This window comes from Chelonia mydas, chromosome 9 (assembly GCF_015237465.2).
Source record: "Chelonia mydas isolate rCheMyd1 chromosome 9, rCheMyd1.pri.v2, whole genome shotgun sequence".
In the NCBI taxonomy this organism is placed as follows: domain Eukaryota; kingdom Metazoa; phylum Chordata; order Testudines; family Cheloniidae; genus Chelonia; species Chelonia mydas.
The window spans coordinates 47,870,977-47,896,075 of record NC_057855.1 but is presented as its reverse complement, the minus strand read 5'-3'; the positions used below and the strand labels follow the sequence as shown (position 1 = coordinate 47,896,075).

At 40.5% G+C, this 25,099-nt stretch overlaps 1 protein-coding gene across 4 annotated transcripts in view; it reads right to left on the bottom strand.

The window, feature by feature from the left end:
- PCCB (propionyl-CoA carboxylase subunit beta) overlaps positions 1-25,099 on the bottom strand; it is a 49,673-nt gene that overhangs the window by 14,168 nt on the left and 10,406 nt on the right. For 3 of the 4 annotated variants that reach the window (XR_006283604.1, XM_043521995.1, XM_043521996.1), the window contains exons 4-10: positions 20,995-21,051; positions 20,104-20,217; positions 16,111-16,221; positions 11,220-11,328; positions 9,189-9,309; positions 5,913-5,994; positions 3,128-3,299 (exon numbers count right to left, since the gene is read on the bottom strand). Coding sequence is in view for 3 of the 4 variants with exons in the window: in XM_043521995.1 (XP_043377930.1) it covers positions 3,128-3,299; positions 5,913-5,994; positions 9,189-9,309; positions 11,220-11,328; positions 16,111-16,221; positions 20,104-20,217; positions 20,995-21,051 (766 nt within the window). In the remaining variant the exon portion in view is untranslated. The remainder of the gene's footprint in view (positions 1-3,127; positions 3,300-5,912; positions 5,995-9,188; positions 9,310-11,219; positions 11,329-16,110; positions 16,222-20,103; positions 20,218-20,994; positions 21,052-25,099) is intronic. The other variant, XM_037909731.2, reaches the window with a different exon arrangement.

Genomic DNA, 25,099 nt, shown 5'->3' with positions numbered 1-25,099 from the left:
GTTTCTCAAAGAAGGAACTCAGGTTAGTCTAGCATGATTGACCTTTGGTGAAACCATGTCGCATTACATCCCTCTTACCATTTACCTCTATGATGTTATTTATTCCTGCCTTCACAATTTGCTCTAAAACCTTGCATACTACTGAGGTCAGACTAACAGGTCTGCAATTGCCCAGATCACTCTTCTTCTCTTTCTTAAATAGAGGTATGATGTTAGCTATTCTCCAGTCACATGGTTCTACCCCCAAATAATACATTTATTAAAAATCCTTGCTACTGGACTAACAATCTCATGTGCCAGTTCTTTCAGTATTCTAGGATGGAAGTTATTTAGTCCCCACCTCGATTTGAGTGCATTAAGCTCTAAATTTTTCTTCCACCTCAGATGCGATCATTTTCATTTCTAGATGCTCATTTCCATCAGCCGTATTGCATCCATATACATATTCCACATTATCATCATTATTGAAAACTGAGGCAAAGTATTCATTTTAGTTTTTAGTTTTATCCCCTTCCCGTTCACACTGCATAGCAGCCCAACCTCATCCTTCTTTATTCTGTTTATTTATATAACTAAAAAAAATATTATTTATTTTAATTTCCTTGGCAACAGCTAATGCAGCTTGACTTTAGAAAATGTAGGAATAAAGTGAGAATTGCTAACCTCCATGATGTTTGCTAATCAACCCCCCTGTGCATTCCCTATTGGCTCTCTGCCTACTTCTAATAACCTTTTTGAGGTGGTTATTCATCCAGCTGGGCCTGGAGCCTTTCCCTTCAAGTTTTTCCCCCTTTCTTGGGATGAAAATTTCAGATAGTTTTTATATAATTGATTTGAAGAAATTCCAAGTCCTTGAGCTCTTCAGTCCAGCGGACTTCGTTAACTAATTCCCTTAATCTCTGAAAGTCTGCCCTTTTGAAATTAAAAACCACAGTTGATGACCTTGTTTAAATTATCCTACCATTTAATTTAAATTCAATCAACCTGTGATCACTTGATCCAAGGTTCCTTCCTAAGACCAGCTCTGCTATTATGTCTTCGCTACTTACTAAAACACTCCAAGAAGTTTCTCTTTCTGTTTCCATGCCAAAAAACAAATAAAGTTTATATATTTTATTTTATTTAACTATACAAAACTGATACAGAACAGAGATAGCCTTGAGCTTTTAAACATCCTTGCCAAAATTAAAACTATTGAATCAAAAGCAAAACAGCAGTAAAACCTGCTAATTTTCTCAGGTAACAGTATGATAGCAATTTAACTTAGCAAATATTTGTATTTGGTCAAGTTGTTCTTCAGAAAAAGAACCACCATGGGTAGCCATACGACCATCTAATTGTCTCAAATGTAATTTACCACATAGAGACAACTTCATTTAATACAGGAAACAAAACTCCCTTCAAAGTAACTTAAGAATTCCCATACCAGCTCAGACCAAGGGTCTCTCTAATCCAGTAACAGTAACCTATGGCTAGTACTAGAGAGATGTCAGAGAAATATGCAAGGGAAATAAGGGCTAATCCCCATCAGTTAGTTACAGATTAATGTATGCCCTGAAACCCAAGAGTTTATAGCCTTTCAACATTTTTTCATCTTTTAAAAAGAATCCTTACTATGGTAACTTCAGATGTGCTTATTATCAAACAAAATGTCTCAAGTCTGTTAAGCTCTTGACCTCAATTAATTATACATAGATATAATGGCAATAAGCTCCACAGGCTAGTTGTGTGTTATGTAAAAAAGCACTTCATTTATCAGATTTCAGTTTTCTGGCTATTGATTTCACTGAATGCTCCCATTTTTGTTTACTGTGAGAAAAGAGGACTAGAAGCACCTAAACTGCCCTCTCCATACTGTTTATCTGATATAACTTTATCATGTCCCTCAGATTCGTCATCTTGCTAAACGAAATTGTTCTAATCTTTTCATTCTTCAGATGGCAGTTTTTCTATGCCCCTAGTCATTCTCGCTGGCTGCCTGTAAATCCTCTCTTTCAGCTTTGTCTAGGATTGCCAACTGTCTAATCGCGCACACCCAAAGACCCATGCCCTACCCCTTCCCAAGGCCAGGCCGCTGTCCTGCTCCTTCACCGAGGCCCCGCCCCCCACTCACTCCATCCTCCCTGCCTCCTTTGTTCGCTCTTCCCCACCCTCACTCATTTTCACCAGGCTGGTGATACAGGGCAGGGGGTTGGAGTCCAGGAGTGGGTGCGGGCTCTGGGAAGGAGTTTGGGTGCAGGAGGGGGTGCAGGGTGCGTGCTTTGGGCTGGGGTGTAGGATGGGGTGTGGGTTCTGGGAGGGAACCCTCCCCCAGGGCCTCAGGGACATGCCGACTGCTTCTGGGAGTGGTGTGGAACTAAGGCAAGTAGGGAGCCTGCCTTAGCTCTGCTGCACCACCGGACTTTTAGTGCCCAAAATCTCCCGGTTTGGCTCAGGTAGCCTCCAGGAGATAAAGTGTTATTCCAGGAGACTCCCGGCGAAAGCAGGAGGGTTGGCAATCCTAGCTGTGTCTGTTTGGCTAAGAAGCCCAAACACTATATTCCATGTGATGAGGTACTACTGATTTATAGTATGGATTTAGAATTCTTTCAGTAGTATCTTATTTATTATGCATCCTTAGCTGCACATTGAGCAGAGGTTTTCATTGAGCTGACCAGAAAGATACTAGTTGTCTTTTCTGAGTGGTAGCAGTTGAGAATAGTTTTTATTCCAGACAATATAAATCATTTTACACTGGTCAACATGGAATTTTATCTGTCATCATGCTATGCTGCCCGTCTAACTAGTTTTGCTTAGTCCCACTGAAGTTTTTCATTGGTTTCTCTAATCTTGACACAAAATTATTCAGGCTCATAATCTGGAAACTTTGCCACTGTTTATCCTGCTTTTCCAGATCATTAATATGTGACATAAAATACTAGTCCTACCACAAAACCTGTTCTACTATTAAACTTTTAGGGGAAAATGAATCATAGACCCAACTTTTAGACACTCAAAATACACCTAGTTACTATGGTGACATATGTCCTCACAATGTGCATAATAAACAAAACAGAATTAGCAGGCAGTTTACAAACACCCTTTTGTTAGAAATATATATTCCCAGCACCAGGCACCTAGTTCCTACCTGATGCCACTTTGGGTTGATTACCCAGTATTCCAACAGTTCTTCCATTCATCCTTGCAAATCCAACAATGATGTTCCTGGCATAGGAGGGCATGATTTCAAAGAATTCCCTCTCATCAACAATCTGCAAGAATGAGATTTGGACAGAATCCTCAGGGGTAGATGCTGCGAGCTACAACAATCTCAATGTTACAGAGAGGAAAAAAAAACTGCTTGGGAATTAGAAGGTTTTAAAAATAAATCTCTCTTCTTTACAAATGCATATGTCAATATGTTTTCGATGCTGTATTTACTTTTGAATATATTCTATCAGGGTACTCCTTCAGCATGACACCAAAACAAACCTTTCAAAGGATTCCACTGTAATAAGGGCACTTTTCTAATTTGCAACACATTAATACTTAACTCAGGTGAATTCAAAGCATTTTGCTTCATCTGTGAGGATCAATGCATCATGCTCTTCCCTGACAAGCAATCTGTGTAATTCCATCAAAGTAATTGGGGTTGCACAGGATGTAAGAGGCTCATAACAGAGCAGAACTGGGACTTGATTTTATTTGCACAGAAGCAGCACATACTATGTCAATGGCATCTATCTAACTGAGACAGTAAGAGAAACAAGACGGGGCTGTCTCCCTGAAAAGCAATTCTCAGCCATGCTCTGCTTTTATCACCTACAGGGACAGGCAAGGAAGGTTCTTTAAACCTCCCTCATAGCCCAATTACCTTCTGTGCCCCACCGCCGTAGTGATACCTATATGATGGGTTCCTAACACTTTATCATGACCCCCTGTTTTCAGTTGCTTACAATAACTTTGCCTACCAATCATTCAGGCTGCAGTTTTCCATGCTTGATCTCTGCCTCAGAATGTTTTGTTAAGTTTGAGTAAAAACAGTTCAGCTATTTCTGAGTACATGGTAAAGGACTGACAGCTGTAATAATGCAAAAATACGTGACCACATTTTAAACAGCTCTGTGCCTCAGGGTGGGATTTTCAGCAGCACCTGGCCTAGGAGCACAAGTCCTATTGAAAATTAGTCGGACTTTTCTCTCTAACTCACAAAGGCACTTGTGAAAATCCCATCCTCTCTTTGGAGCAGGTGCTTGAATTTTGGCAGGAGGATAAGTCCTTTGCTTACCCCCATGACAATTCACCCCATGTGGCCAAGCTTTTAGCTCTAGCAGCAGAATGTGATGAGGTTTGTGCCTTAATATTCAGAACATTCCACCCACACTGAACATGCTCCCAGACCCCACTGAGCCTCTGGCACCATTCTGAAGCAGTTCCCCACAGCTGAACTGCCAGATAAAAATGCATCCTGTTACTCAAGCTTTCCCCCATCAGAATACCATTTGATTAGAGGAAAATGCTGGGAGCCATTAGACCAGTGGTTCTCAAACTTTTGTACTGGTGACCCCTTTTACATAGTAAGCCTCTGAGTGCTACAACCCCCCCCCCAAATTAAAAACACGTTTTTATATATTTAACTCCATTATAAATGCTGGAGGCAAAGAGGAGTTTGGGGTGGAGGCTGACAGCTCGTGACCCCCCACGTAATAACCTCGTGACTTCCTGAGGGGTTCGGACCTCCAGTTTGAGAACCCCTGAATTAGAACATGATTTCTGCGGTTTCAGCTTTTCCACAGACCAATATTAATAAGTCCATGCACATACACTCTACTTTAGCAGACAGGCAAATATCAGCCTCACCCCCTATTTTACAGGCTCATTAGAGACTGGACAAAGTCACTTCTGTCAAACCTGAGACTATACCCTAATATGGAAGAGCCAATTCACACCTCTTTTTCTACACTGCCTCTCTGAAAATCTACGTGCCAAGGCACGCTGCCAGTACAGTTGAGTTATTCTTGTACATGAAACCCACTGCTTCAGTGTGTTGCACACTATCCCCTTGTGGCTGGTCCACAGAGGATAACAGCATACTACAGCAAACATTTAACTCAAGTGGTAGAGCTCTGTGCCATGAATCTGGAGGTGCAAAATTCAAACCCTGATGATGACCTGCAGGGGAGATTGTAACAATCGCTTGATATTTATTTTTTTGTTAAAAAATGTGAAAAATATGTTAAGAACATTAAGACTGCAAAATAAAGCACTAAAAAAGTTACAAAACTCCAGTATGAATATTGCTCAAGTAACCTTAATGCTACATCTGCATCACATCACATCACATACTATTTTTTTCCACAGGACACCTGTGCCTCATTCCATGCAACTTTAATTCTGGTATTTCCAAACTTCTGAGTGCTTGACTTTGTAAACTTAATAAAATTCTTTTAATTCAAATTTCTACGAATAGATTGGAATCACCAAATAAAGTTTGTTTCCCTTTAAATTAAGGAAAACAGTAAAACACACAGCATTATTTAAACACTTAAGAGAAATAAAAAGATAAGTGCAGTAAGGTGTACTATTTTCCAGTTTTTTATCTGGGGACTGTCAACCACTTTTTAAGAAAAGAAACCTGAACAATACTGTCTTCCTTCTATGTGATGGATGAACATTTGAAAGAGGAAAATGAGTCCTAAAGACAAATCCCAAATCTAAAATTCCTTTCATACATTAGATTCCTTATTTTTGCAATTTTTGTTACCTCTGGGTTTATGATCAATGCATGGAGAAAGAATTATCTGAATGGCTACTGTGAAGACAGAGTTAACTCTAAGTAGGTCTCCTGTGGCATTCTGTTAGTTTGCTTCCAGCATTTTGAGCCATTTAATAATTTGTCACAAATACTTTTTTTTTTAGAACAGAAGGCTTACCGAATGTACAATGTCGACCATATCATAGGCTTTAGTAGACTCCATTGGGACAACTGTGTCCAGCTCTGGAACTAAGCGGTTACTTCAGACAAAATGCAAAGCAATTAAAAATGACATGAGTATGCACAAAATGAGATTAATTTCCATACAGAAGACATACACCTGTAACTCCTCCCACTGGGGTCTGCTTGGCAAGACTCTATCTGTATGCTGGCATCTTCAGCCAAGCCTTCCAAACACAGAGAAAAAAATTCCTTAGTTTTAACCTGGCTACTTGTGCATTAAGATGTAGAACAGCGGGGGGGGGGGCTTCTTGCAGGACTACAGGATCTGTACATCTTCCGTCTGCTGCGGGCTCTGCTGGCCACAGTAACACAGGAGCCAGCTGCTACCAAGAGACAGTAGGATGTGGGGAGACTGAAAATAGTTTGGTTTTGGAAGTATTAAGTGGGAAGGAGCAGCAGCAGGAGACCATGTTTTAAGGGAAAGGGGAGAAGTCTTCTCATTTTTGTCTCCCCAATCATTGGGCTGGACACAGTTGGAGGGTGTGAGGGGGAAGGGAGAGAATCACCGGTGAGGAAAAAGTTGCCTGTAACCTTACAAAGCTCTAGTCAACCTGTCTAAATTAAAATAAATAACATTACTCCTCTTTATATCAGCCCTAAAGCAGTAATGCAAATCCATGGGCTGACGATGTTCCTGTCTGAGTTATGCAAGGGGGTGGGGACGGGACTACTCTCCTTTGCTTTCTCCACTGGCCGCAAAGTCTTTTGCTCAAGGGAGAATACATTTATTAATGGAATAAAACTGGCAGGAATACACAGTAAAATAGTTTGTCATGTGGCTGTTATATTTTACCCAAATGTTTCCCTAAAATGATTATCTAAAGAAATCCTTAATTTGAAGAAAGCAACTGGTTTTAATTAAATCATGCTAAAACTAAAATAAGATATACATTTAACAGACTCAGAGACATCAATTGTCAGAAAATGTTTGGGTATAAATGGGTAAAAAATTCTGCAAGATACTTAGAATCCAATCTCAAGTAACCTAGAGGATCTGTACAATGGAAACATCAAACCATCACTCCAGGAAATACACAGAGCTCTGGAGTGCTGGAGGAATACCACAGTCTCTTGGTGAGAGAGAATAGCCATCAATAAAACGAACTTTTAGCCCAGGATACTGGTCTTGTTTCAAAGCCTTCTTCAAATCATAAAACTCCAGCAGTTATCCAGAGGACGCTGTTAGAATTATACAAGTAAGAGAAGGCTGAGAATGGGTGCAGCTTTCTACTGACCCACTACGCAGAATGGACCAGCTGCTCCAAATGTAATATGGTACTATCAAACCAGCCAACTGTAGGCAGTTGTTGGTTGAGGCACTCTAATCCAGGAAAATACTAGTTTTTATTGACCAAGAAAATTGCAGTAACATTTCTAGGTTATCAAGGATTAATAAAATTACACCTCCAGAAATCTGTAGGAACCCTTTGGCAAGGGCCTCTATAATGGGGGTCTATAAACCTCATATTGAGCGTAGACAGAGGGGGGGGGGGAGAACAGTTCCTCCTGTTTACAAGCAAGCAGCTTGATCACATCCCCCATGCAGCTGCCAGAACTGCCAATCATGGAGGCAGGCACCCACAGCTGCAACCAACAGAGTAAACAAGACCTGCTATAAAGGGGAGAGTACAGAGAAGGAAAGGGAGGCAGAAAGGCCAAGGATAACAAAGAAAACAGCCCCGCACCAAGAAAACAGCCAGCAGAGTAAGGGAGACTGCCAGCCCTCCAGTTGGAGGGCTGATAGACTTAATTAGGTTGAGGGTCCAGTTAGGGACCGGACTGAGGATAAACTAAGGAAGTTCAGTGAAGAGCGGCTGAGACTCCTCGAAAGACCGCACCAAGAGGCAGTGACAGCCTCCCTTTAGTTTTTGCCTATAGTCCTGACTTTAACAGAAACAATGAACTAGAGTTATTCAGAGTGGAAGAGAAATGGAATATTCATGGCTGACTGATTGTTTACTAAAGAGAGAGTCTTCTAACTCCTTTAGAAAACAACACCAATTTTTATTGGCCTGCTTTCCCGTGAGATGAGTACTTTCAATTTAGGTATTATGGCCCTGATCAAAGCTAGTTAATTGGAGCTTTGCCACTGACTTCAATGAGGATAGAATAAAACCCTATATTTCTCAGCTCTGTAAATAAACTTTTATAGAGGAAACTAATTTTAATAGCATTTACTGACAATTTTCCTTGCAAGAAAATATCCGTATATATAACAGGACAAGGATTTAGGCAGACATATTACCTCAGAGAAATGGGCTTAGATTTGGGGGAAAAAGACCAGCGATCTTGATTCATAGCACTATATGAGAAAATTAATTTAAGATGTTGGCGTACCCATTGAATAGCAAATATTAAAAAATACGGATGGCAAGAAATGTTGGAGAAATTTCTGGTAAAAAAGGTTATTTTATGCATATATGTTGTACATGTCAAATTATTAGAGCACTGAGATGCAGTTCATAACCTCATATTACAAACTATTGAACATTTATTACACAGAGATCATGTGGTAATCCTTCTGAGGCTTGCTAGTGGAAATGGATCCCAGTCTAGGAAATAGAGAATTAAGCTCTCATCTGTTAGTAGCTGCAAGGTTATTGGTAGCCTCTCACAGAAAAAAATAAATTGCCCCATATTAGAGTAATTGTTTAAAAAAAACAAAATCCACATGGGATTCTACTGATATGGAAAATTTACTCATCGAGTTCATACATGGCAAAAGACTACAAACAACATGTGACAAACTTCTCAGAATATTAATCAGTATAATAGACTTTCTTGGTTTGTTAATATCAGAAAAGGCAGAAATGTCCTCCTGTTTAAGAAAACACATCATCCTGGAGATATTGTTTCTGGGTAAAAAGATTTGTCCTATAACTTATTCCTGCCTGACAGGATCACAGGATGAATCTGTAAACAGTGACTGATCAGTTCATTTTTGTAATGGTTAATACTGTATTTCTGGTAGCTAAGGGACAATGATTTATAAAACTGCTAAACAAAGTATACATATAAAACTTCCTAAACAAAGAGCTAACAAAACATGTCCGCACATACATGTTGGAAGAGGGAATTAATCAGTGAAGGCGGCCAAAATCAGAAGTCCAGCTGCAAGATGCTCATTTCCTTGTATTCACACTGCCAGAAAAATACATGACATTAAACTGACATCAACGTCTGAGAGATCATGTGCAAGCCCCTCACTTACCTAGGATCATGGCATTTGCGAACTGGGGCTGGATCACGGTTACTGAGAGGTAGGTAATTAAAGAACTCCCTGAGATTGAGCAAAGCATCTACATCATTCTCAAAGGCTCTATGTGCGACCCCTGGAGAAAAAAGCCAAAATAATACTACTTTATAAGGCTTCCATTTGGATTTTCTAACACACGTCAATAAAGTCATCAACCATATCAACATTTTTGAAGCCAGCAGAGCCATCAAGTTTTCAACTCCAGTAAGGCTGAAGTGTCTGAGAAGCATCTAAGCATGTCAATCTTCCTCCTTGACAGCTCTGGATAGCTCTCCTTATCTTTGTATTTTAAAAAATAGCTTTACTACTTTTTGAAGCCCATTGTGGTTAGACGCCAGGATGTTGTATTAGACCCAAATGAAGGTTACTCACCTGTAATCAGAGTTCTTTGAGATGGACTCTGCACGTACACTCATGCCAGGCTTTGACCAGTACAGCCTGAATGGTAGAACTCTTGCCAGCAGTTACTCGTGCGCTTTCTTCGGCCTCATAGTGAACACAGAACATTGCATAGCAAGGATATAAAAGGGGCATGAGTGCTCCATCCCCCGCAGTTCCTTCTCCTCTTTAATCCTAGGTTCTTTGGTAAGCAGGACTGTGAGGAAGTGGGGAAAGGTAGTTGGGGAAGTGTGACTATGTAGAGTTCATCTTGAACTCCAGTTACAGGTATGTAATCTTCACTTCGTCTTCAAGTGTCCTATGAATATTCCTACTCATGGGGGAGACTACTGAGGTGTGGAAAAAGTTGTCCATTCCCAGACACCAATTGACACTGCTCCTCACGCTTTGTTGGTGTATTTAATGCCTAGATACTACAGCGATGGATGCAGTAGAAATGGTAAATGTCTGCAGTGATACCCATAAGCACCCCTATATACCCCTTTGCTCACATTCCATGCATACCACATTCCCTCCTTCCTATGCTTAACATTCCCCTTCCTCTGCAAATGGACAGCCTACTCTGATCTGAGCCTTATAAAGTCTACAAGGCCATGAGGCCTGTCTGGGCCCCATTCAGGGATGCAGAGTGTTCACATAGACTTACTTTTAGTAAGTAAATGATTGACCAAACCAACTCCACTAAATTAGCTAAAGGCACCAGTCCTCACAGAGGCCAACAGAATAAGACAGTTTTGGAGCTATGCCAAGTCTTTTCTGAGATATGAGCCAGAAAAAGGCTTCTGAGACTTGACAATTTCTAAGAATGGATAATTTTATTAAAATATTAATAACCACATCTCCAAAAATTACTTTGTCCAACATCCCCTTAGCTTCCCTTAAAATACCTAACTCTAGCATCATCTCACACAGACATGTTCACATGGGTTTAATTCAGTTTTCTCAAAGCTAGAAAGGGGGACAAAATTAAGCCTAAAATGAAGAACTAGCTTCAGCTGTAACTATGGCAACATTTCTTTTTTGTTTCAGCATTCTTTCTTTAAACAAAAAAGTAGACTTTCACAGCCATACAACTCCTGCTAGTCAGATTTTGTTTAGTCTCTCTCTTTTTTTTTTTTTAAAGTCATCTCCAAGTCAAGAAGTCACATAGGTAACTTTGTTCCAAAAGAGCAAGAGAAGCATTAGAAGGGAATGAAAAGAAATGCTGGAAAGGGATGGCAAATTCAGCCACAGGTTTGCTACCATAATGCAGTAAAACACTATAGTCTTGAGTTAAAATGACTTAAAAGGCTTGAAAATATATACAAACTCCCGCTCATGTGTGAAAGCATCATATTATTCTTGCTTAAAACCTTCAATGCACTTCTAGTAGTTGTTATTCCATGGATATACTACAAAGTGCAAAAATAATTACTATTGTTCAGTGCCCAAAATCCAGTGCCTCAAACCCCATAACCTTTAGTGAAGAATTTCACATGGTGGCTCCTAGTGAGAAAAAGTAGTTCTAACATCTATGCTGAAACTGCTGATTCATTCAGTTTGGAAAACTGGATCATATGCTAACGAAGTAAAATCATCAGCTCTCACCCGATACTGCAGTGTGTGTCTTTGCTCCCCCAAGCTGTTCCTGGGTAACATCTTCATTGGTAACCGACTTGACTACATCAGGGCCAGTGATGAACAGATAGGATGTGTCCTGAAAAAGGAGACTGTGAAGTGTGAGTTCCAAGCTGCAACAGCACTTCACTGATAGAAAAATATAGGTGATTTTCTTCCTCTCTCATACTTTCCCTAAAGGGATATGAAAAAAGGTGAAACAGAGAAGAAATTTCTTCAAGGTCCCGTTTTTTTAGAGTCAAGATTAATTAAGCAACATATTTAGTTGAAAATCCCCAGAAAATGTAACCATTTCCCACAGATTGTGTGTTGTTAATTTGGATAGAGTACTCTGCATTTTTCTCTAAAGACAGAGAATGAAGCCTGAGACTGAATTCCTGACTAAGTGAAAAACAAAACCCATCCCTAATCCAAAGGCACTCCAGTGCCTCTTCAGTTTTGGCATTTTCCCACATCTTTTATTCTTGATGTATTTACCTGTCTGCACAGTTTCTTTCTCAGCTTATGCAGAAAAATAATTTTGGGACAAAAGTTCATTCTGGTTTACACACAATTGCATCAACAGTGCAATTATTTTATGTCCCAAACTAAGCTAAACAAAGTCTTGTCAGTACTAGATTAGGAGATTTGGGAAGAGTAAAATACCTACTTTTTCTGTGAAAGCCACACAAAAGTTTCAGCTAGAAAAACTGCCTAATTCTGTATATGTGTATAGCCAGCTTCAATATGTCTCTTGTATAGTCAACTGCAGAAAGCACACCAACAGAAGAGACAGTACATTTTTCCTTTAATAGCTTTCAGTTACTGGTAATCTTAGATGTAACCAACTCCCATAACAAGTGTCTGTCTGCAGCCCTTTACAGGGCCAAAATTCTGCTTCTGGAAATACAGAGGAAAGCTTGGGAGATCATCTCTCTCCTTCCCCACCTCCTCCAACCCAACCCCAGCAGAACCCACCCAAATAGCTACTCTTCCCTGGCCTTGCTTCAGTCAGTGAGTTGCCACCAGCCTGAGAAGATTCCATGTGTGTGCGACAGAGACACACACCGTGTGTGTGCGCGTGTGAGAGAGACAGAGACGAGCATTGTCCCTTTAAGTACGCTGCCCTTTTAAGTAGAACAGCAGTTTCCAGCAAACTCCCTCCCTCCTGAGCCCTGTCATGTCCCTCCTCACCTCCTCTGTGGAGGAGCGGGGGGGAAGAGGACACCCTGACATCAGCACAATTCTTCCCCCCTCCACAGAAAGCAGGAGGCTCCCAGGAGCAGCTCCAAGGCAGAGGGCAGGAGAAGCAGGGCAGCAGTGGGAGGGACACCTGAACTGCCCAGCACAGGGAACTTAGGGGCACTAATAGGGGGGCTGCTGGCCCACCCTGGTTCCAAGCCCCTATGAAAATGGGCTGCTCTTCCAGAGAATCCTGCAAGCAGTGGACAAAGCAGGAGGCCAAACAACGTTATAAGGGAGCATTGTGCAACTTTAATCGAGCATGTTATCTAATAGATCAGCAATGTAACAACAAAACAATGTTAATAGGGACGATGTTAAGTGAGGAGTTACTGTATATGATGGAAACTGGAAAGTTTTTTAAAGTTCCTTCTTCTGTTTTTTTTTTTTTTTAAATGTAAAAATACTCAGAACTTGTTTCCCTTAGAAAAATTGGTACAACTGATTGAGCGGGGAAATGATTGTTATTTAGACTGTTTAAACCTCTGAATTATATAGCTATTTTAGGGGAAAAAACTTTCTTTGTTAAATATTCAGCATCCCAACCCCTTTATTTAAGGGCTGCGAAAGCTCTCAATCTACATCCAACAGACCCAAGGAAGACAGTATATTTCCAATGCAAAAAAATAAGCATAAAACTGCTTTTTGGGGAAAATATTCAAGTGTTCTTTATTTAAAATATGGCATAACGCCATTGCTAGCAGCTCTTGTATGAATGAAGTTTCTGTAGGGGATTCTAATTCCTAAGGTGTTCCAAAGATGAAAGCACATCCATGATTCTAAATCTAGATGAGATTGCTCCATGTTATCAACAGATGCTATATTCCCACTGCGGTGCTCTTTCAGGGTGCCCAAGACTGTGAGTAACTTTGTTGCCCGCCCTGCCTCCAGTGTGAGACTTGATGGTGCTTAACTGGGTGTCAGCTGCCTGACAACAACAGCCTGCTAGCTACCCAAGCAATGTCCTGAGGGCAATGCTAGACCTCACTTTTCTTTGCAGGTTAGCAGTAGGTGCAACCCATTCCCTGAGCTCCTTTGAAGCATTCCCCTGTGATATCCAGCCCATCAGTGCCTACTCACAGAAATACCAAGTTTGCTATTCACAAGGGGACAGTGTACACACCAGCTTGTTTGATTTACTGACAATAGTTCCCATATAACATCACAGCACTGAGATAGATTTATAGGGAAAACAAACACAAGTTTGTCACAAAAGGCTAAGATTTATGAGATCGTAAGGATACTGGGAGCAGAAGGATGACATATAAAACAAAATCAATATATGCTTTCTAGAGACTAAACTTTAACATGCTAACCATCTGTCCAAAAGCAATCTCATCTTGATTAATGATGAACCAAAGAAGGGTAATGTAATTAATGCAAATCATCTGCGCTTATGGGAAACAGATCCTGTCAAAGTAACTTGATATTTTTTTTGATGAGTTTACATGTTTGGTTGATAAAGATAACAGCATTGATGTAATATACTTAGCTTTCTGCAAGGCATTTGACTAGGTACAGCATGACATTTGGATTAAAAAATGAACATGTTACACATTAAAATGATTATAAACTGACTAACTGATAGGTCTCAACATTTAATTATAAATGGGGAATTGTCATCAAGAAGGTATGTTTTCAGTGGGATCCCACAAGGATTGGTCCTTGGCACTACACTATTTAACATTTTAAATCAATGAACTGGAGGAAAATATCATTCACTGATAAAGTTTACAGATGAGACAGAAATGGGGGGAATGGTAAATAATGAAGAAGACAGGTCACTGACAGAGTTTGATCCGGATTGCTTGGTAAACTGGGCACAAGCAAACGATATGCATTTTTTAACAGCTAAATGTAAATGTATAGTAGAACCTCAGAGTTATGAACACGTCGGGAATGGAGGTTGTTCATAACTCTGCAATGTTCGTAACTCTGAACAAAATGTTATGGTTATTCTTTCAAAAGTTTACAACTGAACCTTGACTTAATATAGCACTGAAGCTTTACTATTCAGAAGAAAAATGCTGCTTTTAACCATCTTATTTTAAATCAAACAAGTGCAGGAACAGTCTCATTTCCTTGTCAAGACTTTTTTTTTAAAATTTAATCTATTTAATTTTTTTTAGTAGTTTAAGTTTAGTAGTTTACATACTGTATTTGCCCCTTTTGGGGGGGGTGTGGGGTGTGTCTCTACTGCTGCCTGACTGTGTGCTTCTGGTTCCAAATGAGGTGTGTGGTTGACTGGTTCAGTTTGTAACTCTGAGGTCTACTGTATATATTTAGGAACAAAGACTACAGGCCATACTTACAGGATGGGGAATGTTATCCTGGGAAGCAGTGACTCAAACAGATTTAGGGATCCTGGTGGATAATCAGCTGAACATGAGTTCCCAGTGTGATGCTGTGACCAAACACCTAATAAGGTCCTGGGATACATAAACAGGGAAATCTTGAGTAGGACTAGAGAGGTTATTTTATCTCTGTATTTGGACTGGTTCAGCCACTGCTGGAATATTGTGTCCAATTCAGGTGTTCACAAGTCAGGAAGGATACTGATAAATTGGAGAAGCTTCAGAGAAGAGCCATGAGAATGATTAAAGGATTAGAAAATATGCCTTCTAATGACAGACTCAAGGAGCTCAATCTATTTAGTTTAACAACGAGAAGGTGAAGGGGTGACTTGATTACAGTCTATTTCTACATGAAGAACAAATATTTCATGATGGGCTCTTCAGTCTAGCAGAGAAAGGTATAACACAATCCAATGACTGGGAGCTGAAGCTAGAGAAATACAGATCGGAAACAAGAAGTATATTTTTAAAGTTGACAGTAATTAATCATGGGAACAATTTACCAAGGGTCATGGTGGATTCTCTATCACTAACCATTTTTAAATGAAAACTAGATGTTTATCTAAAAGATCTGCTCTAGGAATTATTTTGGGGAAGTTCTATGGCCTGTGCTATACACGAGGTCAAACTAGGTGATCACAATGGTCCCTTTGGCCTTAGAATCTATGAATCTCACCCAAAACTTGCTTGCAGAGTTTCCAACTAAGGCTGGTTGGGATCCCATTTTCATGATTGTAAATCAAACTGATTACTTTCTCAGGTGCAGGATAAATAGGTGTCTTTTTGCATTCCCTTATATTCCCCAACGTCATTGTCTGTCCCCAGAGTCAAGATGATCTTCGTGGCTTATTCATTGGTGTGCTGACTGCATGGTGACTTCACATCCTCGTGCTGACTTTGTATGCAAACGGGGCTTCCATTGTGTTGGCTTACAATGCTTAAATTTACATGTGAACCGGGGCAGACAGGTGAGTATATCCTTTGTCTGGCAGAAACCTGTTTGTCAACTCTGCCTTGATTCAGACATTTAGGAACATATTTTATATATTTTTTCAAACACACACATCACTTCTTACACAGTATTTGTACGTACATTTCACAATGCTATTAATGACCTGTGTGATTGTGGCTTTTATTAAAGACCTCATATGACAGTCTTTATGGACAAATACTATGAAAGCAGTGTGCTAGGTGTAGTGAATTTGTCAAGCTTGTTAGGAGTTGCTGTTACAGAATAGTGAACCCTTTGCCAGTTGGCTTTGAGGGGTTCTTAGGGTCACACTTACCTTCACCATGAATGTGAAATCTGTTAAAGCAGGCGAGTAGACTGCTCCACCAGCACAGGGACCCATGATGAGGGAGATCTGTGGGACTACTCCTGAGCACAGAACATTTCTCTGCAAGAGCAAAGAAGCAACCAATTATAATAAAGATCTCCTGATTCTTACATCCCTGCAAAAGCTTCCAATAGACATACATCAAAGGGAAGAAAAAAGCAAGTCATAAGATTTACAAAGATTCCACAAAAATCCCCAATGACAGGCAGGAGAGGAACATATATTTTCTCAAACACACTCAATTTTACAATAAAGAAATGACAAAAGAGAATGCAGACAGCCTTTTTGGATGTGAAGAATGGATATAAGAATTTTCTGTGCCATCCTCTCTTTTAATTCTGGCATGCAGGATCCACATACCTGTATTCTGGACAAAGCTCAACCTTTCATTATAGGACCAGCTGTTTTAGTCACTAGCAACCCTCCCCCACTGACAACCTCTCCCTACACCACCACCATACTGGCATCAAGCCCTCCACTACATAAGTCAAAACGTTTTGCCTCTTCAAAAAGCATCAGCAATATTTTCGTATTGGCATGGGGCACTAGCTGGGCTCTGCTGAAACACTTTCAGCAGAAATGCTTTGGGTTTCCACATTTCTCAATATTTGAATGAGCACTAAAAGCCTAAAATTGAATTGGCATACGAGGTCTGCACGAGGAAGCCCAGCTCTGAGACACTGTACGAGGCCTTTCAAAAAGCAGGGCTCCTATCCTATAGTATGTCTATTGAAGGGGTGGATGAGTGGGTTATACTGGGTGGGGTATGGTGGCAGTAGACAGTGGACAGCAATGTATGTATGTGGGTGGCTCAGGATGTAGCTGCAGGTAACAGAAAGGAGGAAAAATAAAACAAAAAAAGGGGACACACTGAATCCTGCCACTCTAAGCCTACGTCTACACTAACCACTATCAGCAGAGTGTAGGGTATTTGTGGCTATGTGCTGCAGTGAAAAGAAGGCTGCATCCACACTACAGTGTGTCAGTGAAAGGGTCTTGTGGGGGCAGGCAGAAGGGAAAGGCTTTCCCCACTGCCAGAGCCTTTCCCCGCTGCCTCCCCCTTTCCAGAACCTTTCATTGCGGCAAGTCTTTCCCTGTGGTGAGGAAATGCTCCAGCGGAGGGGAGATACCAGAGTCATTCCCCCAGGAGGAGATGGGCTTCAGCAGTGGGGAGTTGGCAGAGCCTTTCCCACCAATGGCAATTCTTATGGTCTTAGAAATAGAGATCTGCACCAACCCTGGACCCAGGGCAATCAGGAATCTCAGCGTATCAGTGGTTTTTGTTACATTTAAATTCCTGTACTGATTATGGATTTAACACTGATAACGTATTTTTGATGGCAGCATTCATGCCTATCCAGAACAGGACATATCATGAGCTGCTCTTATACTTTTCAATACTCAGATGGGCACTGTGGATTACGACTAGTATTTGCAATCTCATGTTGAATTGTGTTATGATAAACTGTTCTTTCTACAGAATCCCTTGATAATAATTTTATGTTCAATGGTACCTGGTTTGATAGTACACAGCAATTTCATTTTGATAGTGGTGGTACATTCAATGGTTTCATGTTTAACTCAGATACCACTGAATATAAAGAGGTACTCTCTCAAGCTGTATTTTTTGTTTCTCATTTGAACTTGTCAGGTATTTTCACAAGTGAGAAGTACTTGCATCATATTTACTTCAAACCCCTCTTATAGAATTGTAGGACTGCAAGGGACCTCGAGTGGTCATCTAGTCCAGCCCCTTGCACTCATGGCAGGACTAAGTATTATCCAGAACGTTTGTGAGAGGTGTTTGTCTAACCTGCCCTTAAAAACCTCCAATGATGGAGATTCCACAACCTCCTTAGGCAATTTATTCCAGTGCTTAATCACCCTGACAGTTAGGAAGTTATTCCTAATGACCAACCTAAACCTCCCTTGCTGCAATTTAAGCCTATTGCTTCTTGTCCTATCCTCAGAGGTTAAGAACAACAATTCCTCTTCCTTCTCCGTGTAACAACCTTTTATGTACTTGAAAACTGTTATGTCCCCTCTCAGTCTTCTCTTTTCCAGACTAAACAAATCCAATTTTTTCAATCTTCCCTCACAGGTCATGTTTTCTACACCTTTAATCATTTTTGTTGTTCTCCTCTGGACTTTTTCAAATTTGTCCACATCTTTCCTGAAATGTGATGCCCAGAACTGGACACAATACTCCAGCTGAGGCGTAATTAGCACTGACTACAGCAGAAGAATTACTTCTTGTGTCTTTCTTGCAACACTCCTGCTGATACACCCCAGAATGATGTTTACTTTTTTTTTTTACAACAGTGTTTTCCTGTTGACTCATATTTAGCTTGTGATCCACTATGACACCCAGATCCTTTTCTGCAGTACTTATTCCTATGCAGTCATTTCCCATTTTGTATGTGTGCAGCTGATTGTTCCTTCCAAAGTGGAGCACTTTGCATTTGTCCTTACTGAATTTCATCCTATTTACTTCAGATCATTTCTCCAGTTTGTCCAGCTCATTTTGAATTTTAATCCTCCAAAGCACTTGCAACCCCTCCCAGCTTGGTATCGTCTGCAAACTTTATAAGTGTACTCTATATGCCATTATCTAAATCACTGATGAAGATTTAGATGAACAAAACCGGACCCAGAACTGATCCCTGTGGGATGCCGCTTGATATGCCCTTCCAGCTTGACTGTGAACAACTGATGATACTCTCTGGGAACAGTCTTCCAACCAGTTATGCACCCACCTTATTGTAGCTCCATCTAGGTAGTATTTTCCTAGTTTATTTACGAGAGGGTCATGCGAGACAGTATCAGAAGCCTTACTAAAGTCAAGATATACAACATCTACTGCTTCCCCTCCATCCACAAGGCTTGTTCCCCCATCAAAGAAAGCTATTAGGTTGGTTTGACATGATTTGTTCTTGACAAATCCATGCTGACTGTTAATCACCACCTTATTATCTTCTAGGCATCTGCAAATTGATTGCTTGATTATATGCTCCATTACCTTTCCAGGTACTGAAGTTAAGCTGACTGTTCTGTAATTTCCCGGGTTGTCCTTATTCCCTTCTTTATAGATTGGCACTATATTTGGCCTTTTCAAGTCCTCTGGAATCTCTCCCTTCTTCCATCACTTTTCAAAGATAATTGCTAACGGCTTAAATATCATCTCAGTCAGCTCCTTGAGTATTCTAGGATGTATTTCATCAGGTCCTGGTGACTTGAAGATACCTAACTTGTCTATGTAATTTTTAACTTGTTCTTTCCCTATTTTAGCCTCTGATCGTACCTCATTTTCACTGGCATTCTCTATGTTAGACATCCAATCACTCCTAACCTTTCTGGTAAAAACCAAAACAAAAAAGTCATTTAGCACTTCTGCCATTTTCACATTTTCTGTTATTGTTTTACCCCCCTCATTGAGTAAGGTGCCTATCCTGACCGTGGTCTTCGCTGTGGTTCTAATGTACTGTAGAATGTTTCTTCCTGCATCTCTTTGCTTTTACTGTTTATAGAGGCACTTGAAAGAGTGTCTGCTATAAAATGCTCCTTGCCAGGTTTGTATTCAATAACTACGAACAAGAAGAAACTGACTAGATTCCCAGTCAGAGGTGAGGATGTGCACAATGATGATTAAGGAGCGTCATGCACTGCCAAGCTAGGAAAAAGCCTTAACAGCTAGGCTAGCTCCACCTGTATCACACTAGAGAGCAGAGATCCAGGAGTAAGTCTCATTTAAAGAAAGTTCTGCTTTCCTGACCTACACCCCAACATATTCATGGGAATATAGACCTTAATGTGACTCAGAAGGTATTTTATTATATTTAGTAAATTGTCCCTTCCTCTCCTCTAATTTAAAAATCCATTGTATAATAATAATAAATCTTATATAGTGCTTCATCAGTAGATCTCATCTAATAGGCCACTTACCAAGAAGATATCAGCATAGCCAGCCAAAGATTCTACTCCTTCCTGGATACGGGCTCCTCCAGAGTCATTCAACCCAATTACAGGAGCCCCAACCATGACAGCCTGATCCATGATCTGGAGATAAACACACAAACTGCTGATTACACAAGATGAACAATCACTACCAGCCCAGCTCAAGCTGAAAATCACCAGAGGTAAATTAAACTTACTAATGTGCATTTGCCCCACTAAAACTTCCAACAAAATAAAATCACTACATATTCCACACAAAAATCATACAGTTACAAAGGGAACCACCCAAAAGTCAGGGAACGCCACAATTAAAGTCACTTGTGTAACCTTAACTCTGCCCTTTGGTGTATGGATTATCATAGTCTTCAGTTACATGATCAGTTACAACCTTTGGTCTCATTCTGTATGCAAGTTAAATGGTTCACATGCAGTGAGTCAGTGTTCAGTGAGGGTCCCCTACCTCACAGTGAATCATCTAACCCGTGCTGAATGCAAGAACTCCCTGCCTTATCTTCTATGTACATACTGCCTTGCAGTGTTCACTGCCCAGCCTATGCAATGAATATGGCACGATCATGTAATTAGACCCCATGTGGTAAACACGCACAAGGGAGAAGTGGATAATAAATTTAAAGTATATTAGGAACTGACCAGGAAAATAAATATTGTACAAAAATAGACGATGGTAAGGGCTGAATAAGGGCAGTGATATATTCTTCTGGGCCAGTTGATCTCCAAAGCAGCAACAGCAACTTTCATCTTGATAACAACATATAGCAGAGTCCAAGCCATTCTCAGATCGGGTTATTCAAGGCAGTAGCACAACATATTGCCAGAGAGGCATTGGAAACTTGCTCTTTTCTCCTCTAAAATGTTTACCTTGCAGATCTTTTGGGCATGAGCACCGGACAAACTCCCTCCAAATACAGTAAAATCCTGGAAGAAAAACACATTTTAAAATTGCACATAGAAACAGTTCAATTGTCAAATGAAATTATATTCTTGCGTTAGTTTTTTCAAGATAATGTTGGGGTCATACATTTGAGACCTGATTCTCTCTCTCAGTTACGCTGGTATAAATCAATAGTAACTACAGTAGAGTTCCTCTGGCATATAACTAATGGGGGATCAGAATCTGACCTTGCATTCTGAGATTCATGCAGCCTAGGCTTTCCAGTGGTATCCTCATTGTAGAAAACAATTCTCAAATCAACCTGAAAACTTGCCTCACCCTGATGTGAACGGTTGTTACTGAACAGTAAACTCATCCCACTGTATTTCCACCTGTGTTTCCCCTCCCATTCTATTTTATTTTGCTTTCCCATCTCCATTCCTCACCACCTTGATTATTAATCAGCCTCTTTGCTTTTCCTCAAAAATACAACTTTTCTCACATCAGACATCTATTTTATGTGTATTATACCATTAAACTTTACATTAAAAATAATTAATGAACGTACTGTGTCCCCCCTGCTTTTATTTTCTCTCCCATTCAACAAGAGTATCTTTTCCTCTTTTACTACCGTCTGTATTACAGTAGCACCTCGAGGCCCCAGCTGTGATCAGGACCCTATTGCACTAGCAAACAACAAGATGTAAACACACATAGCAAGATATGGCCCCTGCCCCAAAGAGCTTACAACCTAAATAAGACAAATCAGACGAAGTGGGAAAGGGAAAACAGAGGCACAGAGAGAAGTGACTTGCCCAAGCTCACACAGCAATGACTGTTCTGGCTAATGTAATTATCACAGGGTGACTGAGCCCCATTAATGGAGAGGGTCTCAGTCCTCTTGTGACTGAACAGATGCACCCTGGCTGGTCCTGTTTAGGAGGGATAGCACCTGGGAACAGGAGCTATATAAGGAGGCTTGGGAGCAAGAAAAAAGGAGAGAGCGACCAGAAGCAGGGAAGCATGGACAGCATGAGATGGAGTCTCTGGAGCCAGAAGTGTGTTGGGGAGCTGGGAAACAATGCAGAAAGGACATGAGTCTTTTATTAAGCCCAGGGCAGGCAGTCACTGGTTGTGTTATTGCTTCATTTGAACCTTTGACCACCATTAGAGCACAATGGGGATAAGCCCAGGATCGCTCGGTTTAAAGGAAGATTGGGGACTATAGAAGAGTTGAGAGTGAAAAAGGCTGCTGAGACAGAGCTGTCTGAGTTACAAGATGGGACTTCACTGCTAATGTCTTTGAGACATTTATAATAATGTATAACAACTACCCCATGACAAAGGTGTTCTGAGCCCGAGAGTGAGTTGGAGAAGTACGGGGAGGGACTGAGGCTGGGAGCCTGCAGGGTAACATCCTCTCACGAGGGGATAACCAAGAAAGGCCTGGCTTGTTACAGTGATAGTTTATCTTCACTGTCAAATACAGACATGAATTAAGGTTTAGTCAATGCTTTTATGACTCGATTAAGACTTGTGATAACTGGGCCTACAAATTTACCCTAACTGTGAGATTAGCTGTGAAAAGTGAGTGTAAATTCATGAGATGTCACAATCACCTATCACAACAAATGTTGATTGGAAAAGGTGCAAAAGTGAGGCAGAAAGACTGCATTAATCCAAACAAAAAAGGCCTCCTAATATAACTCAAGGACTGTGTTGACACCATGAATGGTAAACAAGAAAAGTGTGGAACCAAAAATTAATGAGCCAAAATGGGTGTTGAAAACTAGGTTGAATAGGTAGACAAAATAATGAGGGTATGGGATATTTTGCCCCTTTTTGGGTTTTTTAAAAGAAAGTGGCTTTGGGGACAAAAACTGGCTACTGGAGTGAGTTTCACCATTATGGCTGCCACCATTTATTGGGACTCTGGACATTTTTTGTCCCAAGTTTGAAAAGTGTCTGACCAGAGCAAAGGAACCTAAATGACTTTGCCACCTCCACCAGCTCCAGTTGAATCACAAACACTACCTGGGATGTGCGACTGTTTCCCTATCCCATGTGTTCTTTTCTCCCGCCCACCTTATTTTTTCTTCTTTCCCAGCCCTCTCCTCAGTCCTTCTGTCTAGTAAGAGTCTAATAAGACTATAGTTTGCAACACTGCTGTAAGCCTGTGACCTGGAAGAGGCAACTAAAAACTATGTCCTAACAAGCCCGATGCTGGTTCAAGTTTGCCATAAGAACCTGTGCTGTGCCTGTGTTTTTTCATCAGTAAAATTGCAACTTAGAGTCAACTCCAGAGACAGAACTCAAATTTTCTATCTTTACTATTTTTTCTCTCTTTTGTGCATTCGCCTTGTTTTGTCTTCTTAGGACACTAAACGGTTTTAAAAAACCCGAACTTTAAAACAATTGTTAAAAGGATATTTAATGGTGTATTTGCCATGGTTCTAAGCAGGCTGAGGTCTCTTTATACCAAACCCTGAACTTTATTTGACACACTTTAATGCTGGACAGTGAGTGGCTTATGTTAGCACCTTTGTCTCTTTGGGCCCCTTTATTCCATCTAAATTAATACAACATTTTTGCCAGGTCTCAGAGTGGCTTATAAGACCATGTGCTGTGCCTATGTTTTGCAGCAGTAAGCTGCAAACAAGAGTCAACTCACTCCAGAGACCAAAGTTGCAATTTTCTATCTTTGCTTCTCTTTTCTCTCCCTCATGTGTGCTTGTCTTGTCTTCTTAGGAAATGAGATTGGACTTTAACAGCAGCAGCAACTTCAGCCCATTTCAACTAACTTCTTCTCTTGGCCCAAAAAGGACAGTTATTACCATTTTAAATAGCATTTAAGACACTGTCAAAAAGGGGGTTTCTTCTTTCTAAATACTCTCCAGCTAAAGGGAAAGGCAAAAAGGGATGCTGCTAAAATAAAAGCCTTATTTAATACTTCATATTTCAAATGCTTAAACTGTTTACAGGTTAAAAGGATTTTAATAGTGTGTTTACATTGATACAAAGAAGGCTGAGGTCTCTGCATACCAAACCCTGAACTTTGTTTATCACTGTTTAATGTTGGGCAGTAACTGGGTTATGTTAACACCTTTGACTCTTTGGGTCCCCTTATTCCATCTAAATTACTACAACAGATTCCACTAAGACAAGATGCTGCCTACGAGGTTTCTTTAGGACTGCCTTGAAGAATCTCAAGATATAAGGGTGTACCATGAAGTTTGAGAAGGAAACAGCACTAAGAACTGCTGCCTAAACGATGAGAAAAAAAATCAAAATACCGCCTCAGAGGCGAAAAGCTGGTATTTTATACCTCAAGTAAAAAAATATTTTCAAGGAAAAATCCAAATATTCCATCTACTGTAGTCCCTTCAACAAATTTTGTTGTTCTAACCGGCAAAGCAATCAAGTTTGCCTGAGGATCCTCAATCCCAAATTCCGGCTATGACTTCTGTAACAAACACAAGGCCTGAGCCTGCAATCAGATTTGAGCAGGCAGACTGCAGTGATTCATAGTGCCCCACTGATTTTGACAGGGCCCCATGCAGGTTTAGCGGTCCATCCACACAGATCCCATTGCAGGATCAGTGTCAAATCCTGTACGTGCCACCAGCCCACCATGCACTGCTCAATCATTTGATCATGAATTAATGCCTTGATTACTGAAACTCCCAACTCAAGTCATTTCAAAACTCCAGTCTGTTAAAGTATCACCATCAAGCCTTCTTACCTATTGGTGATAACAGGTCCCCCATCCTGAAAGATTCCCATTAGCTCCCTGTCCTCTACAAACATCAGTCTCCTCATCTTCTAGGCCATATTCTCACCACCCATGTTCCTGATCACATCTCTCACAAAATGAGTTTATCATCAACACTGCGAGCCTCTCCTTGCCTAACTGCCCCCTCATCCATTGCTACACATTGTTAAAACATTCCTATTACCCTGCTGCCACGTGTTGTGCATTATCACACTGTTATATTGGAACAATATTAACTCAACGGACAATTTACATAATTTAGATACGCTAAAAGACAAACAATTTAGACAAAATCTACAAAAGATTAGCAAGTTTGAAAG